This window comes from Bufo bufo, chromosome 1 (assembly GCF_905171765.1).
Source record: "Bufo bufo chromosome 1, aBufBuf1.1, whole genome shotgun sequence".
Taxonomy (NCBI): Eukaryota; Metazoa; Chordata; class Amphibia; order Anura; family Bufonidae; genus Bufo; species Bufo bufo.
The window spans coordinates 193040030-193057202 of record NC_053389.1 but is presented as its reverse complement, the minus strand read 5'-3'; the positions used below and the strand labels follow the sequence as shown (position 1 = coordinate 193057202).

General features: G+C 42.6%; 1 protein-coding gene across 2 annotated transcripts in view; it reads left to right on the top strand.

The window, feature by feature from the left end:
• The window catches only part of LOC121002419 (tetraspanin-4-like), a 130257-nt gene extending 115385 nt beyond the window's left edge, over positions 1–14872 (top strand). For both annotated transcript variants that reach the window (XM_040433885.1, XM_040433878.1), the window contains 3 exons: positions 2586–2714; positions 14272–14355; positions 14442–14872. In XM_040433885.1, the coding sequence (XP_040289819.1) occupies positions 2586–2714; positions 14272–14355; positions 14442–14510 (282 nt within the window). In that variant the 3' untranslated portion in view covers positions 14511–14872. The remainder of the gene's footprint in view (positions 1–2585; positions 2715–14271; positions 14356–14441) is intronic.
• The last annotated feature ends 2301 nt before the right edge of the window (positions 14873–17173 follow it).

Genomic DNA, 17173 nt, shown 5'->3' with positions numbered 1-17173 from the left:
CTGCCGTTTTAGATAGAATTCGAATAGTACTATAAAAATAACATAATACATGCATGAAACATTTATAAAAAAAAACATTCACATTATGAAAAATCAAAGCCTAACATAGAGTACATTGAATATCCTATAATAGAGGGAACAACAGCTTCTCCATCAGTATTGCAAACCATTAATCAGAGGGCCGTGCAAGATCACCACTGTCCGCCCCTCAATGGCCAATACCAGCACTATTCCCCATTCATCCTGTATCTTACATATGCAGCTGCTGTCTGCCCTCCTTTCAAATACCCCAGGGATGGGTAATGCCACTGGGACTTGCAGAGCTAGAAACTAAGGCAGGAAGGTAGACATGTGAAATATACTCTTTTCCGAATTTATCTGCAGTTCAAGGATGCGTACATCCGTCACAAGTAGACATAAAATGCACCACGTCTGTGAGTGTGAACATACACCGAGCAAAGGGAGCCCAAAGCAAAAATCAAAATAGGCCTCCTCCCATACCCCCATTTCTGAAGGCATAAAGGGCTTGGTGACCCTAAAACTATTTATTTGCTCCCGTTGTGGGATCCATAAAGTTAGGGTCAAGCTTGGGACAGCCCCTATGTATTTATAGTACATAATAGTGGCAAATAGAGCCTTAGCAACATACAGCGTCTAAATAGCACCACAGTATAGTACCCAAATAAGAGTACTATATACAGCACATACAGAACCAACATACTGTGCCTAAAAAATGCCTAAATTGCAGTTCTATACAGAACACATACAATACCAGAATACAATTCCTAATTAATACCACCAAAATAATTCTATATAGAGCACATACGATACTAGAATACAGTTCCTAAATAATACCACCATACAGTGCCCACATAACAGTGTTATATAGAGCACATACGATACCAGAATACAACTCCTGAGTAATACCACCATGCAGTGCCCACATAACAGTGTTATATAGAGCACATATAATATCAGCATACAGTTCCTAAATAGTGCCAGCATACAGTGCCCTAATAACAGTGTTATATAGAGCACATACGATACCAGAATACAATTCCTGAGTAATACCACATACAGTGCCCACATAACAGTGTTATATAGAGCACATACGATACCAGAATACAATTCCTGAGTAATACCACATACAGTGCCCACATAACAGTGTTATATAGAGCACATACGATACCAGAATACAATTCCTGAGTAATACCACATACAGTGCCCACATAACAGTGTTATATAGAGCACATACGATACCAGAATACAATTCCTGAGTAATACCACATACAGTGCCCACATAACAGTGTTATATAGAGCACATACGATACCAGAATACAATTCCTGAGTAATACCACCATACATTGCCCATATAACAATGCTATATAGAGCACATATAATATCAGCATACAGTTCCTAAATAGTGGCAGCATACAGTGCCCTAATAACAGTGCTATATAGAGCACATACAATACGGGCATATATTGTCTAATAATACCAGCATACAGGGGGAGGTTTATCAAAACTGGTGCAAAGGAGAACTGACTTACTTGTCCATAGCAACCAATCGGATTCCACCTTTCATTTCTCCAATCTCATATGGAAAATTAAAGGATCAATCTGATTGACTGCTATGGGCAAGTAAGGGTGGGTTCACATCTGCTTTCTGGATTCCGTTATGGCTTTCCGTTATAACCAATAACGGAATCCATAAGACGGAAGGATGGATCCGTTATGCTGCCCATAGACTTGTATTATGAAGTGATGCAAAACGGAAGCCTTTAAAAGGCATTCCGTCATAATAGAAGTCTATGGGAATCATAACGGATCCATCCCGTTTCTGTTATGCAGAACAGAGAAAAAAGTCCTGTCAACAGGACTTTGTTTTCCGTCTTGCATTACGGAAACCAGACGGATCCGTTATGATTCCCATAGACTTCTATTAAGACGGATCAAAACGGAATGCCTCCGTTTTGACTATCGTCTTATGGATTCCGTTATTTTCCGTTATAACCATGATGCAATGTGAACCAGATGTGAATGCAGATGTGAACCCACCCTAACTCAGTTTTACTTTGCACCAGTTTTGATAAATCTCCCTTACAGTGCCCAAATAACAATGCTATATAGAGCACATACTGTACAATATCAGGAAACAATGCCTAAATAATACCACCATACATTACTCATACAACAATGCTATATAGAGCACATACAATATCAGCATACAGTGCCTATATAATACTACCATACATTGCCAAAATAACAATGCTATATAGAGCACATACAATATCAGCATACTATGCCTAAATAATACAACATTCAATTAATGGCTATATAGAGCCAATGTAAGGCTACTTTCACACTTGCGGTAGCCTTTTCCGACAGGCTGTTCCATTGGGGAACAGCCTGCCAGATCCGTGCTAGTCCACCATGCCGGACAAAAACTACAACATGCTGCGTTTTTTTCTGGCGGCCCCTCCGCTTGTTTGCCGTGCTGCTGCCTTCTGCATGTCATCTTTCCTGAATTTTGCACATACTCAGTTACTGGACCAGCTTTATGACTGTTTCCTTTGATATCACAGTTCCGATGCTGCGGAGTGAAGAATTACACTGACTGGCTGGAAATGCGGAATAGTTCACTTGTGCCCCACTCCTGCTGTATGGAACACAGCGCCTCCTGCCAAAGCAACCCCAGCACCTGGTGGACAGAAGTGAGTGGTCTTTGCTTTTTATAAAACAGGTCATTAAGTAGAGTTCTAATGGATGACGACTCCAGTCACCTGTGGCAAGGACCTATCGCGTTGCTGCTGTTATGGGGTCACTATATGAGTCCTGTACATTGTCGTACAAATGGTCGTGACAGTACATGAAGCAGTAAAGGTTGTGCGGTTAAATGTGGTCTCTCAGAAGTGAGTACTAGATGGCAGTCACTTACCCTTACCCCAACCTTACAGAGTCTGGCCTCATGCACACGACCGTTGTTGTGGTCCGCATCCGAGCCGCATTTTTTGCGGCTCGGGTGCGGACCCATTCACTTCAATGGGGCCGCAAAAGATGCGGACAGCGCCCCGCAAAAAAAATATAGCATGTCCTATTCTTGTCCGTTTTGCGGACAAGAATAGGCATTTCTACAATGGGCCGTCTGTTCCGTTCTGCAAATTGCAGAAGGCACACGGGCGGCTTCCGTTTTTTGCAGATCCGCGGTTTGCGGACTGCAAAAAAATGGAATGGTCGTGTGCATGAGGCCTCTGTATGAGAAACAAAAGGGGCATGTTATTCCAAAACAGCTCCACTCTTGTGGGCTGTGTCTGGTATTGCAGGCAACCTCACTTAGGCCTCATGCATACAATCATATTTTTCATCCACATACTATCTACATTTTATGCGGCTAGCACGCTGACCCATTCAGTTCTATTAGGCCGTGCACACATTCATATTTTTTGCAGATCCATGTGGCCGTTCGCAAGCTGTAGAACATGTCCTATTCTGATCTGTATTGAGGATGAGAATAGTCCTTTCTATTGATGGGAGTGAGAAAAGTGCAGAATGCACAGGGAAGGTATCCGTATTTGTGGATCTGTTGTTTGTAGGCAGCAATACGGACACAGCCGTGTACATGAAGTCTAATTTAGATAGGGATGAACTGCAGTCCCTGACACAGCCATTGCACAAGAGTGGCGCTGTTTCTGGATGAGTAAAAAAAGATCAGTATTTCTAATCTCATACAACCTCATTCTCCCACAATGTAAAATGTGTTGCTCATCATCTTCAAGTGTTTGCTTCTTGTCATTACATATTTAGTGTCTCTGCCTCCGTACATCCAGCTCTGTCTCCTGGGACCCGTCCCTAAGCCATTACACTAACAGCATTTGACCTAGTTTCCAAATACCAGGTCTACAGTGCTCCAGTGACGTATGGTGGCTGTCTTATCTCACTCATGTCATATTTGCTGCCTCTCCATCTAGTTACTGGGAAATACTTTGAACCAGAACACAGAATTTTCCCATTTCCTCTCAATATTTCATATATTGTGTCACTCCCTTAAAGGGGTTTTCCCACGAAAAATATTCTCCAGTTTTCAAACCAGCACCTGGAGCTGAATAGAGCTGTATAGCGCCACCTGCTGTTTTCTTTTTTTTCTAATTTCTCTGTCCGGGTCACTGAGATGGAAGCACATGCTCAGTTCCATCATTCAACTGCCAACAGCTCTGCAGTATAAGGGCTCATGCACACGGCAGTTGTGCAGCCGTTCCATGCATTTGGGACCGCAATTTGCAGTCCCCAATGCACGGGCAACGTCCGTGCGGCGGCCGGGACAGATCGAGACCCATTCCACTTGAATGGGTCCGTGATCTATCCGCACCGCAAAAAAAAATATAAAAGTAAATGGGTCCGCATCCGTGATGAGGGGTGCACACGGCCGGTGCCCCGTGTATTGCGGAACCACCATATGCGGGCCACAATACGGCCGCGGCCGCACAACGGCCGTGTGAATGAGCCCTAAAGGACACGTCCCCTAAGCTTGAAATAAATCTAGCAGAGCAATTGGAGCAATGAATGGAGATATTTCTGGATTCAGGGCTGATTCTAAGTATTTTTTTTTTAGAAAAAGACTAGAAAGAGACTGTCGTGTACTATATAATATCAAATTTTCATTTATTGAATTAATCATGGGATAACCCCTGTATGCACTAAATGGCAGAATGGATGTTAGAAAATTGGGCGAATGGGAGGCAATTGAATAAAGGGGATCATTTACTAATCTGAAAAATGCCTAAATTAGGCGCCTAAAACGCTGGTCTTAATAAATGTGTCCCAAAGAGTTTGGATCCCTTTTTAGACTACCTGATGCATCACTGCAGGTACTTAAGTGTTGTAAACAGAATGCCATCAGCTGCAGCAGAAAGGACACACCCCTCAGAAAGGACATGACCGCTAAGCTGGCAGCTTGAAATAAATCTAGCAGAACAATTGGAGCAAAGACTGATTAGATCTCTGGATCCATGTGAGGTACAGGGTTGGTGCTATCTTTATTAGAAAGAGGTGGTCACGTACTAGATTATGTATGATTTTTATTTTTTATATATTATTCATGGGATAACCCCTTTAACTGGAGGAGCCTATCGTGTCGTTTATTTTTATCATGAATATAACGCAAGACCTTAAGAATTGACACAGAGAGGAAAGTAGAACCTCCTGGTTCATGACTTGCCTGTGTTGACAACTCATAGGAGATTCATCAATTTGGTGTAAAGGAAAACTGGCTTAGTTGCCCATAGCATCCAATCAGATTCCTCCTTTCATTTTACAGAGCTTCTTTGGAAAATGTAAGGTGGGATCTGATTGTTTGCTATGGGGAAATAAGCCCATAGTTTACCTTTACGCCAGTCTTGATAAATTCCGCCAATAATTGCTAGTGGTGGTGGAATTATCATCACCTATTAGAAAATCTTGGCATAGCAGTGACATCTTCCTTGACTTTTTCCTAGAAAGCCAGAGGCAGATGTTCAGTCGAGTTATTTATGTAGAGATGACGGGTCGAGATTCATGGATTATTCCTCAGGCTTATGTTACTCCTCAGTTGCCCTAGATCCACATATAAATCATTCCCGCTAACCTGGCCGTGGACATGTTAGATACGGCAGATTGGTGAAGCTCCAGCGCAGTCATTGATCAGAGTAATTAGCCATAAATCTCTCCGGGTGGCAGAATTTGACCCTTTCAGAAAATATTACATTTCATTCATATTTGATATGAATCTAGTGAAGGTATAAAGTATAGATGAACCTCCTCACCTTCCTAAATAACTCATCCACTGACCAAAACACATCAAGCATCTTCATATTTAAAGAGAGCTCTGCTGCAAGCCCAGATTGAAGGAAACCTCTAACCATTCCTGAACATGCGCTGGAATATTACCGAAAACTAAAGCTAGACCAGCACCTTCACACAATATGAAAAAAGGGGTTCAGGTGCACCCTACCATGGCGGAAATGTAAAGGGAAACAAGGACTACAAGTAGCAGCACACTGCATGTGTCTTTGCGCCTGGAGCAAACACTGGAAACATGAATAAATGTGTCTGCTATACTTAGGATATGAGAATTAGAAGCTCCTTGTGCACGTTTTTGATCGAGGTGCTTCAGCAACAAGGTGGCGTCCAACAGGTGGGACCTATGCTAACAGACTTGCCTGTCCTGGGCTTTTGGCCTACTAGATTTCAGGGCAATGTAAAATCCGGCTGCATCACACTGTGATTAAAGGGGTTATCCAACCCCTATAATGACCCCCCTAATGCGCAGGCCCCTCATATAGGTTATACTTACCCCGCTCCCTGGCACCCGTGACGCTCCTCATCCCCATATGGCCGCCACTGCATCTCTCTGTCGTATGGAACAAAACATCCAGTTATGGGAGCAGCCAATAGCAGGCCGCGACAGGGATGAGCCTCCCTAGCATCGCGGGTGACGCTAGGGAGGCTCGTCCACATGTGCCGGGGAGCAGGGTAAGTATAATCTATATTAGGGGTCTGGTCATTGGGGGGGGGGGGGGCATTATTCTTTAAGGGTATGACTAAATGATGACATTTGTCGCATGACAAGTCGTGCAACAAAAGGGTACAACTACAGCAACATTTATGTCACAGTAATGTCGCGTGACATTGTTTGTAATGATAGTCAATGGTGTCCCACAGCGACTGCAACTTGGATGGGTTTTTGTGTGACTGTCGCGTCGCAGTCACAGCATGTCGCAGTGCAACACCATCGACTATCATTACCAGAAATATTGCGCGACATTGCTGTGACAAATGTCGTTGTGTAGCCCTAGCCTAAAATTCCTAGGAAGATGGGCTGAGGTGCAATATCAAGCACAGCCGCTATGTAATGTGTGGCGCTGTGCTTGGTAAGCTAGGAAGAGCTTGGGTGGCTTCTTCAAACAGCTGATTGGCAGGCAGAGGCAGACTGGCCATAGACCCTACAGGGAAATTTCCTGGTGGGCCAATACCTAGGAAGGCCACGCAAGCCCTCCTCACGGCCGCCAGTCAGGTACATAAGGGTCTTATTCTCTCTTATGCAGATGGCCAGCAGCTGCAGGTGCTCTCCTGAATTCAACTGTATCTCTGTCCTCAGGACGGTAATACAGTTGAACACGGTGGCAGTATTTTGTGCTGAACCGTGATATTTGGTTCAGCTGGTGCGGTATATTGCTCTACAGTATGATATCGCTGGCCTGTCCACTTCTGTTGGCTCTGCCTAATTATGTTGCCCGTCTTCTGACAGTTTGGACCTACCTACAACATAGGGCCACTTTTATGTTGTTTTCTTCCAGGGCCACCTTTAGTTCCCAGTCCTCCCCTGTCAGCAGGGGTGCCAGGAGTCAGACGCCCACCGATCTGATATTGAGGACCTATTCTGATACGTCATCAATATCAATTTCCTGGATAACCCCTTTCATTGTTCCTTTAGAAGATATTGTGACAAGTTTTTAAGTTATAACTAGCTGATTCCTGGGGGTCCGACCGCTGGGACCCCCGCCAGTCACAAATACAGGGGTTGTGTTCCTCTGTCCTGATGGAGAGGCAGGTCGTGTATGCGTATTGCTGATCCATTCATTCTCTATGTACAGCGGCCAGACCTCCAGCTTTCGGCAAGTTATTCCAAAACTTTTCACAACCCCTTTAATTTTTTTCTGAGCATTGTACATATCACAATAATTAATCTAAATTTAAAGGTAACAAAATGTAATATTCTAAAAATACAGGCACACAACCACATCAGACGGGCACACACATGCACACTAACTATATAGAGGCATGCTCATTTATGCACACTCACTGCATACTTACATACCTGTTTGTGTACTTACTGTATGCAAGCATACACACTCATCACATACAGTTAAAGATACTAGCATCACTTTGTGCAGATATATATACACTCTTATGCTAATAGGGCCCCCTGCCCTCTAATGACTACTGCCCTAGGCACCCACTGTGGGTGGCTAGTGGCACATAAAGCCCTGGGACCTAGTAAGCATTGTAATGGAGACCCCCTTTAAACTATGTCCCTCTGAACAACACAGTGCAGACGGACGCTACTAACTGAACAGAAGTGAAGAAGAAGCTCAGGAGTCTTAGAAGACACGCTGATAGTGCCTGGATATTTTGTACGTATTTTTTATATTGTGCTTGTTCACACAGGACGCAGTCAATGTCATTGGCAAACGCCATAAAACAGTTTGCCAAGTTCAGCTTAATATACGTTTGGCAGGTGCTCCAGACTCTACTGATCAATGACTGGTTCTTTTGTGTACATTATATGAGTCTTCTACAAGCCAAAGATCCTGTTTCTCACAATGTATTTTATTACTCAAAATATAAGTGGGAGAAGACAAGGTGACATTGTGTATTCCTTATGTCTCAGGATGATGGAAGAGATGAAATACATAGTAGGGGCGTATATAGAGGCATGAGGCCCTCATAACAAAAAAAGAAACAAAGTACGTAAGCCTCCTCCACATGGACTGGTTCGTGCCTTCATTACTCATCATCTCCAGGCGTAAATATGTCATCTCGTATCTATCTACGTATCATACTGCTAATAACTATTAGTTGAAAACAATAAAAAATTCCAAAATGCAACACAGTTTTGTCCATAAATGAAAACAACTTCTGTTGTCCGTATGTAAGATGACCACCATTAATCTCACTCAGCTTTCACGTTGTCACATACCTGTGATTTCCCAGCTGCCAAAAAGCATTTGGACTCACTGAAATCCAGGTAGTGTGCCCTCTAGTGGCCTCATTTGCTTGTTTGACTTGCTAGCAATCTGAGAAATTCACTGGCTTAGGCAAAAAGTCAGCCCTTAAGGCACCTTTTTACACGCGCCAATTACACAATGTCACACAATTGGGCCAATTAATCCAATGGGACATAACATAGCCCTTTATTTACTGTGGGTAAAGCCATAGAGCTCTTGCCATGGGGACATCATCACTGGTCATCATCCCTCCAATAAGTTGGGAAATGTTATTGTGTCATTGAAGTGCTTATTATCTCACCCAATTATCTCGGCCAGATTCTCACCTCAACAAACTATACATTCAATTTTCACAATCTATGGCCAGCAAAATATGGGCATCAGAGCGGTGAACAGAGAGCACCGGCGGTGGCCTGGTGACACATGGCCTCAATTAGAGCCAGTAACCATTTTCAATCTGATGTATCTGTGGATTGATTCCCCCTCTTATTCCTGAGGGACTTCCTCATGTTCTTTCTGATAAATACATCGCTACGTGTGCAGAGTACAAATTATTTTTTTCACCAGTCGTGAAGTGGTTTTTATTGTTTTCCATTTCTGTCCTTCAGTTTGATAGGTTTTAGTCATGAAACCTGAGACCTCTGTAGCATTTACTCAGAAATCAAAAATTTACCTGTACATAAAAGTGCTTCCGTTACCTGCTTTTGGGATAACGTTAAAAATTCTGTTTGGCTATATCTGCTTTTTGTTATAGTTAGGTGACTGACAACCAATATGGCTGGAGTTATAAACTCTATGTAAATTGACCACCAGCTTTCTCATTAAATCTACCCTATTATATAGCGAAACTCTCAGAGCTACTTTAAACAATTTCAAGGGCATAGTCATAGGGGAACATAAGTGGTAAATGTAATTGACCCCTAGGGGGGCTGAAAGGCTCCTCTACAACATAAGAAGACTCCAATGGCACATGGTAGGTAGAGATGCAGTTACTGATATAGCATAGGAGGCAATGAACTTCAAGTTATGCCTCTAAGTAATATTTTATAAAATTACAAGTATAAAATCTTCTAACACGATAAAACCTCCTAGTTGAATTTCTTGGCAAATTGGTCCACAAAGAAATAGGATTTGCATAAAAAGAGGTGTGCCTTTGTTGTCCTGGGCCTTCCCCTGAGGAACCAGGGCATGGCTTAAAATTCAAATGTTAGGAGCTATTTAATAAAAATTCTAACAGATTCATAAGTAGATATAGACCTGAGGTGTAGAATACATGGACAGACTTTAATCTGCCACAAACAGCAACCTGTGTTCAATGAACGGGTCTGAATTAAAAAATCCCCCCTTCCCTCATTCTGACTGGGAGAATTTCCCAACATTACAATTTCCTAATACAGTTTATAAAGAGTCAAAAAATGATCCCCAACCTTGAGAGGAAAAGCAAAAGCAGCTAGTGACTCTATTCACCCCTTTTCTCCTCTTTACCCTTAGGCCTCTTTCACACGGGCGTTGCGGGAAAATGTGCGGGTGCGTTGCGGGAACACCCGCGATTTTTCTGTGCGAGTGCAAAACATTGTACCCAAAACATTTGGTACCCAAACCCGAACTTCTTCACAGAAGTTCGGGCTTGGGATCGGTGTTCTGTAAGATTGTATTATTTCCCCTTATAACATAGTTATAAGGGAAAATAATAGCATTCTGAATACAGAATGCATAGTAAACTAGCACTGGAGGGGTTAAAAAAAATAAATAATAATTTAACTCGCCTTAGTCCACTTGATCGCGGCCCGGCATCTCCTTCTGTCTCCTTTGTTGAATAGGACCTGTGGTGAGCATTAATTACAGGAACAGGACCTTTGATGACGTCACTCATGGTACGTCACCATGGTAAAAGATCATGTGGCGTACCATGTGATGACCGGAGTGACGTCATCAAAGGTCCTGTTCCTGTATTTAATGCTCACCACAGGTCCTATTCGACAAAGGAGACAGAAGGAGATGCCGGCTACGCGATCAAGTGGACTAAAGTGAGATAAATTGTTATTATTATTATTTTAACCCCTCCAGCGCTGTTTTACTATGCATTCTGTATTCAGAATGCTATTATTTTCCCTTATAACCATGTTACAAGGGAAAATAATAATGATCGGGTCTACATCCCGATCGTCTCCTAGCAACCGTGCGTGAAAATCGCACCGCATCCGCACTTGCTTGCGGATGCTTGCGATTTTCACGCAACCCCATTCACTTCTATGGGGCCTGCGTTGCGTGAAAAACGCTGAATATAGAGCATGCTGCGATTTTCACGCAACGCACAAGTGATGCGTGAAAATCACTGCTCGTGTGCACAGCCCCATAGAAATGAATGGGTCGGTATTCAGTGCGGGTGCAATGCGTTCACCTCACGCATCGCATCCACGCGGAATACTCGCCCGTGTGAAAGGGGCCTTAGACTTCTATGTACCCCCGTTCAGTGCTTTTCTTGGAAAGCATTAATATATTTACCGATGAACACCCGTGGAGTATGTGCGGGTGAGCTGGCAGGAATGCTGTTTTCTAATGCTCAGAACTGCCATCATTACAGACATAGTAACAAGAACTGTCTGGAAGTATCTGTAGGCTGTGTAGGTTTTAATGCATTGAAGCCATATCTCATGACTCCGACCCATGAAGCTTTGTAGATGCAATGGGACACATTTATCAAATTAAATTAAAAGGGTTGTCCCACAAAAAATATTCTACATTTTTGAAACCTGGATCTTAATTCTTTTGTAATTGCATGTAATTAAAAATTTTGTATAGCCACTGAATTATTCACTGAAATCTATCTGTACAGCTCCACCTGCTGTTTGCTCTTTTTCTAATTTCTCTGTCCTGCTCGCTGAGATGGAAGCACATGCTCAGTCCAATCCTTCAACTGCCAACAGCTGCAGTAGAAAGGACACGCCCCCTGAGCTGTCAGCTTGAAATAAATCTAGCAGAGCAATTGGAGATATCTCTGGATCCCTGTGAGGTACAGGGCTGGTTAGAAAGTTAAGTTTGTTAGAAAGAGGTTGTCATGTATTGTATAATACCAGATTGTCATTTTTTGAATTAAGTATGGGATAACCCCTGTAGGCACTAAAGTGGCAGAATGTGTGTTAGAAAATGTTGCAAATGGGAGGCAGCTGAACAAAGAGTTTGGATCCCTTTATAGACTCCTGGCCCCATATGTGTTGTAAGAAGACATAGTGAAGGATTATTTTTTTTAAAGGTACAGTTGACAGATATATAAAAAAAAAAATAATAATTTCAGAATTTCATTCTTAATTGCCGATCATGCATTATTCCAGCATTTACTATACAGTCTGTAGTCAAATTGCACTGCCAAAAGAGAACACCGGCTGTCTGCATGCTTGTGCTGCATAATATAAAGCCATGAACAATATGGCGGCTTATTTATGCCAACTAATTTATTTTTATGTTCCGTCCCTACTTATTGAGAAAATTGGGATCTAGCTGAGTGTGTACAGTATATGGCTTGCATATATTAGGTCTGGAGAGCCTGAACTGTTCTGCGGCGTCTCAGTCTGACTGAGGACATGGTTAATTCTAGATTTAGTAGGAAGGGATGTTGTGAGCAGTCCATCTCGCCCTGCCATTTTCTGCTACCCACGTCTGTTCTATAATGTGTCTGCCTGCTGCAGCTGATTACACCCAGTTCTTATTCTCCCACGCTCGTCCCATTTCGCTCAACCCACCCCTCCCCCTGACTCAGTGTATGTCTCAGATTAATTTGGGTTTCAAAGTCTTTGAAAACAGTCACCGTGGCCCCGCAGCAGTTGACACTGAAGTACAGCATGGGTCATTTCTCCATTATATGCTCATTCAACCAGTAGATAACATAACATGAATTATCTATGTGTTTTAATGCCTCACTATTTTCAAGATCGCTGCTTGAAACCAATATTTATTTACTTTTAGAGGGTAAAAACATGTACACCCCCTCATAAATCTCAAAGCTGAGGGTTTGCTACAATGGTATCTGGTCTAAGTAATCCTCTGTGATTTAAAGGGGTTGTCCAGGCCTATCCTAAAAGTTGCCCATGTAAACTAACCTGTGTAAGGAAGAATCTCTTTTCTATACATACCACCTGTCTCACTGCAGATTCTTCTGTCCTCAGTCCAGTCACGTGATCTCCACCTCCACAATTTTCCTTCTTCCGGTGAAGTTCCATCCGCAAGATGTCTTCTGTTCTCTTGGCCCCAGCATTCAAAAAAGTGTCATCACTGACTGTAGTCATATGCTGCTCGGAAGACTAAGCGGGTTGTCCTTTTTGTCTCATGCTCAGCACAATCTTAGGACCTTAGCTTACTGCTGCCCGGAAGACTTCTATGAGAAGGCTGTCATCTGGGCTCCAAGAGTACAGTACATACATACACACCTTTAACAGATAGATACATAGATAGATAGATAGATAGATAGATAGATAGATAGATAGATAGATAAAAGCCATCAATGTCCAAGATGTAAAAATGAAAAAAAAAGTTGTTTTATTCACCCAAAGTGGCTCAAATGTTGAGCTGGAACATCAGAAATAAAATGCCAGTTAGCTCATGTCAGCCAAAAGAAAGAGTGACCTATCTGTAGACTTGTTCAAGGCAATTATCACGGTCGGCGTGGCTATCACATACATGACACAGAGGGAGGGAACGAGGAAGGCCCTGCCCAAGTGAGAGGGAAGATGGTGACCCCTGACTCACCTGGCGGCTGGCACCTGGCTGCCCTGACGTCCCTAGACGGGTTCCTCACCCGTACGCCGATCACGTGCCTAAAGCCCTGGCTTTCCCTGAGCTGACCCCCCGGTAGTGAACAGGGCGATGGGAACACTAGTCCGCACCACTAACTCTAAGGGAAAACACCAAGGGGAGGACAGACAACACAGACTCAACATATATTCCCAGATGGGCGACAACAGGAAACAACAATAAGCCCAACAGGGATCCGGAGGGTAGCACACAGGAACGACAACCAGGATTAACCACTCCAGTGGGTCAGTATAGATGTCCAGGCAGGAAGCTCTATAACTGGCAACTAGAGAAGTGTGAGGGGAGAATATAAGGAGGTAGGGAGTGGCAGACAAGAAACAGCTGAGGAGGAGAAGCTACGGATCCCTGAGAGAGACAAAAAGGATAGCAAGGCAAACACAGAAAACAATCACTAAAAGACAACGTGATCTTTAGATATAGAGCGCGCAGCCACCCGCTGCGACTTCCTGACCCCGGGTATAACGGAGTCAGACGTGGCTCTTGATACCCTCGTGACAGCAATGCACGATGGGAAAAAAATGTGCTGTTTTATAATTATGGTGTATTCTTATGAGGCAGATAAGACCTGGATCCCTCCAAGCAGTTTCTCGTATATGACTTCAAGTAACTGAGTATTAGCTACCCAACTAAACGGATCATAAGTGCTTTACTTTGAAACACATTTCAATCTTTAATGGCAACACATTTCATATTGTTTCAGCCCTGCTATGAGAAAGTGAAGCGATGGGTCGGGAATAACATTTCCTCTGTTGGGATCTTCGGCATCTGTATTCTTGTTGTGCAGGTGAGTGAGGCTACCAAGGACTTTTTATGACCATTCTTTTTGGACATATGTTGTGAAATAAACTTGGTTTCTTCTGGTCTCTGCAGGTATTTGGTTTGATCTTCTCCATGTTGATGTACTGCCAAGTTATCAAGGCGGAAAAGTATTATGAATAATCCCAGATGTTGTGAAGGAGTTCTCAAGATGAGCCCCATGCTGTTCTTCCATATGCTAGTATGACTGCCCATATACTTCCAACTGGATGAAGGACTATCGTCAAGCTTACTTGGAACTGCAAGGCTGAATTCAGCATCTTCTCTCTCCGCCAGGGCCAGTGTCTGTTCTACCTTAACTTCCTTCGACACTGAACCATGAATGAAATTCTTGCCCTTGAGCAGCTCAACTTAATCATGTAACAATGAGTACATCATATCAGCTTTCATAATCCAGCTCCAATATGTACATAGAGCTTCTGAACTCTGCAAGGAGGAATAAGGGCTTGTCTTCTTCTTTTTTTTAAAGCACCAAAGGCATTAAATGGAACCTTCCTCCCCCCACAGATATGAGGATTGTGGTTTGAAAAAATTCCCAGTATGATCTGAACGGCATCTAAACGGCATTGCCACCCTTAGTGAAGTTATATAGAAATAGCACAATGCTTTCAGTCTTAAATTTAGTGATGCAGTGATAAACACCAGAGACCCGTGACTAGACTCAGCTGACTGCAGAGAAGGACACAGATGTTTAGAATACTTTGCAGTGGGTATTTTTTTATATGCCAGTATATATCCATGAGATGCTCAATTTAAGGACTAAGCAGATGGTCATTACCATAGCAGCTTCAACATTATCGTTACCATGTGTAACGGGATCATCGGGGGTAAAATTCTGAGATATGGACTTTTAAACTGTATTCATGTTACATTATTCTGTATTTATAAAGTGACAACTTGCTCTACAGCTCTACATACCGGCATGAATCGAGGCCTACATTGCCTAACCAAACTACAAACTATATTATTTTATACTATATTGGATGTATACAGAAGTTCTAAACACCTATGGCTGTGTTCATGTAACCCTATGTTGGGTACAATGTGTATTAAAATGGCATTCGGATGCTATGATTGGTTAGGTGACATACCTTTGTCTTGCATTAAGGGGTTATAGGATTACAGTATGTACTGGCTATGGTCATTGGTCATTGACTGATCGATTTTGTTGTTCATGGGATTTGGATGTCCACTAGGATTGATAAAATGGTGACAGTTAAAGCAAGTGGTTTATCATAGCTTTATGAATATACAGCATTAAAGATAACAGCATTCATATATCTGAGAATGTACCATACATAGCAACAAATCACGTCTGCTTTAGACATTGGGAGCATATATGGTTGCCAAAGGCCCTCAGCTCATGTTGGCTAGTCCTTTTTGTCCATAAACAATGTCCTCATAAGAACACATTTTCAGTGTGGGACTAGGGTTCCTTGGGCTTACCATAGGAGAAAATTATGACTACCCATCCTACATCTATACCAAACATGAGCCGGTTCATTATCATTGTACAAGCAGGATATGCAATCTAATGGGTGAGTTGTCCCATGGCAAGTGATAGGGTCCACCTTTATGTCAACGGTTGTTTTATTCTCGACAGCCTATTAGATTTAGGCTCACTAGAGGATTGTCTGATCCTCTGGTGAACCAATATATAGTGAATTTGGAGAGTCTTTTACTTTTTTCACATTTAGTTATGTTGCAGCCTTGTGCACTCATTACCCCATAATGACAAACAGAAAACAGAATGTTAGAAATTCTTGCAAATTTCTTGGAAAGGAAAAACTTAAATATCGCATTGAAATAAGTATTGAGACCCTTTATTCAGTACTTAGTTAAAGTACCTTTGACAGTGATTACAGCCTCCAGTCTTCTTGGGTATGATACCACAAGGTTTCCACACCTGTATTTGGGGATTTTCTGCCATTCTTCTCTGCAGATCCTCTCAAGCTCTGTCAGGTTAAATGAAGGCAGTCGGTGGACAGCCATTTTCAGACCTCTCCAAAGATGTTTGATTGGGTTCAAGTCATGGCTCTGGCTGGGCCACTCAAGGACATTCACAGAGTTGTCCATAAGCCACTCCTATGTTGTCTTGTTCTTAGGGTTATTGTCTTGTTGGAACGTGAAACTTCAGTCTGAGGTCCAGAGCACGCTGGATCAGGTTTTCATTTAGAATATCTCTGTACTTTGCTCCATTCAGCTTTCTCTCAAAACTAACCAGTCTCCCTGTCCCAGCTGCAGAAATACACCCCCACAGAATGATGCTGCCACCACCATGTTTCACTATAGGTATGGTTTTAGGCAGGTGATAAGCAGTACCTGGTTTTCTACAGACATGACAGTTAAAGTTGAGGCCAAAAAGTTCAATCTTGATTTCATCAGAACACAAAATTATGCGAGTCCTTTAAGTGCTTTTTGCAAAATTCAGGCAGGATTTAATGTGTTCCGTCTTACCAAGGCCCTTCTCCCCCAATTACTTCGTTTGATAGGCAGCCAGCTCTAGGAAGAGTCCTGGTTGTTCCAAACTTCTTCCATTTAAAAATTATGGAGGCCACTGTGTTGTTGTGAAATTTCATTGCATTTTTTCACCAGATCTGTGCCTCCACACAATCATGTTACTGAGCTCTACAGTCAGTTCTTCCCTCCTCTTGGCTTGGTTTTTGCTCAGAAATGCATTGTCTGCTGTGAGCCCTTATATAGACATTGGTTTGTCTTTCCAAATCATGTCCAATTAACTGAATTTACCACAGGTGGACTCCAATCAAAGTGTAGAAACAGAGGCC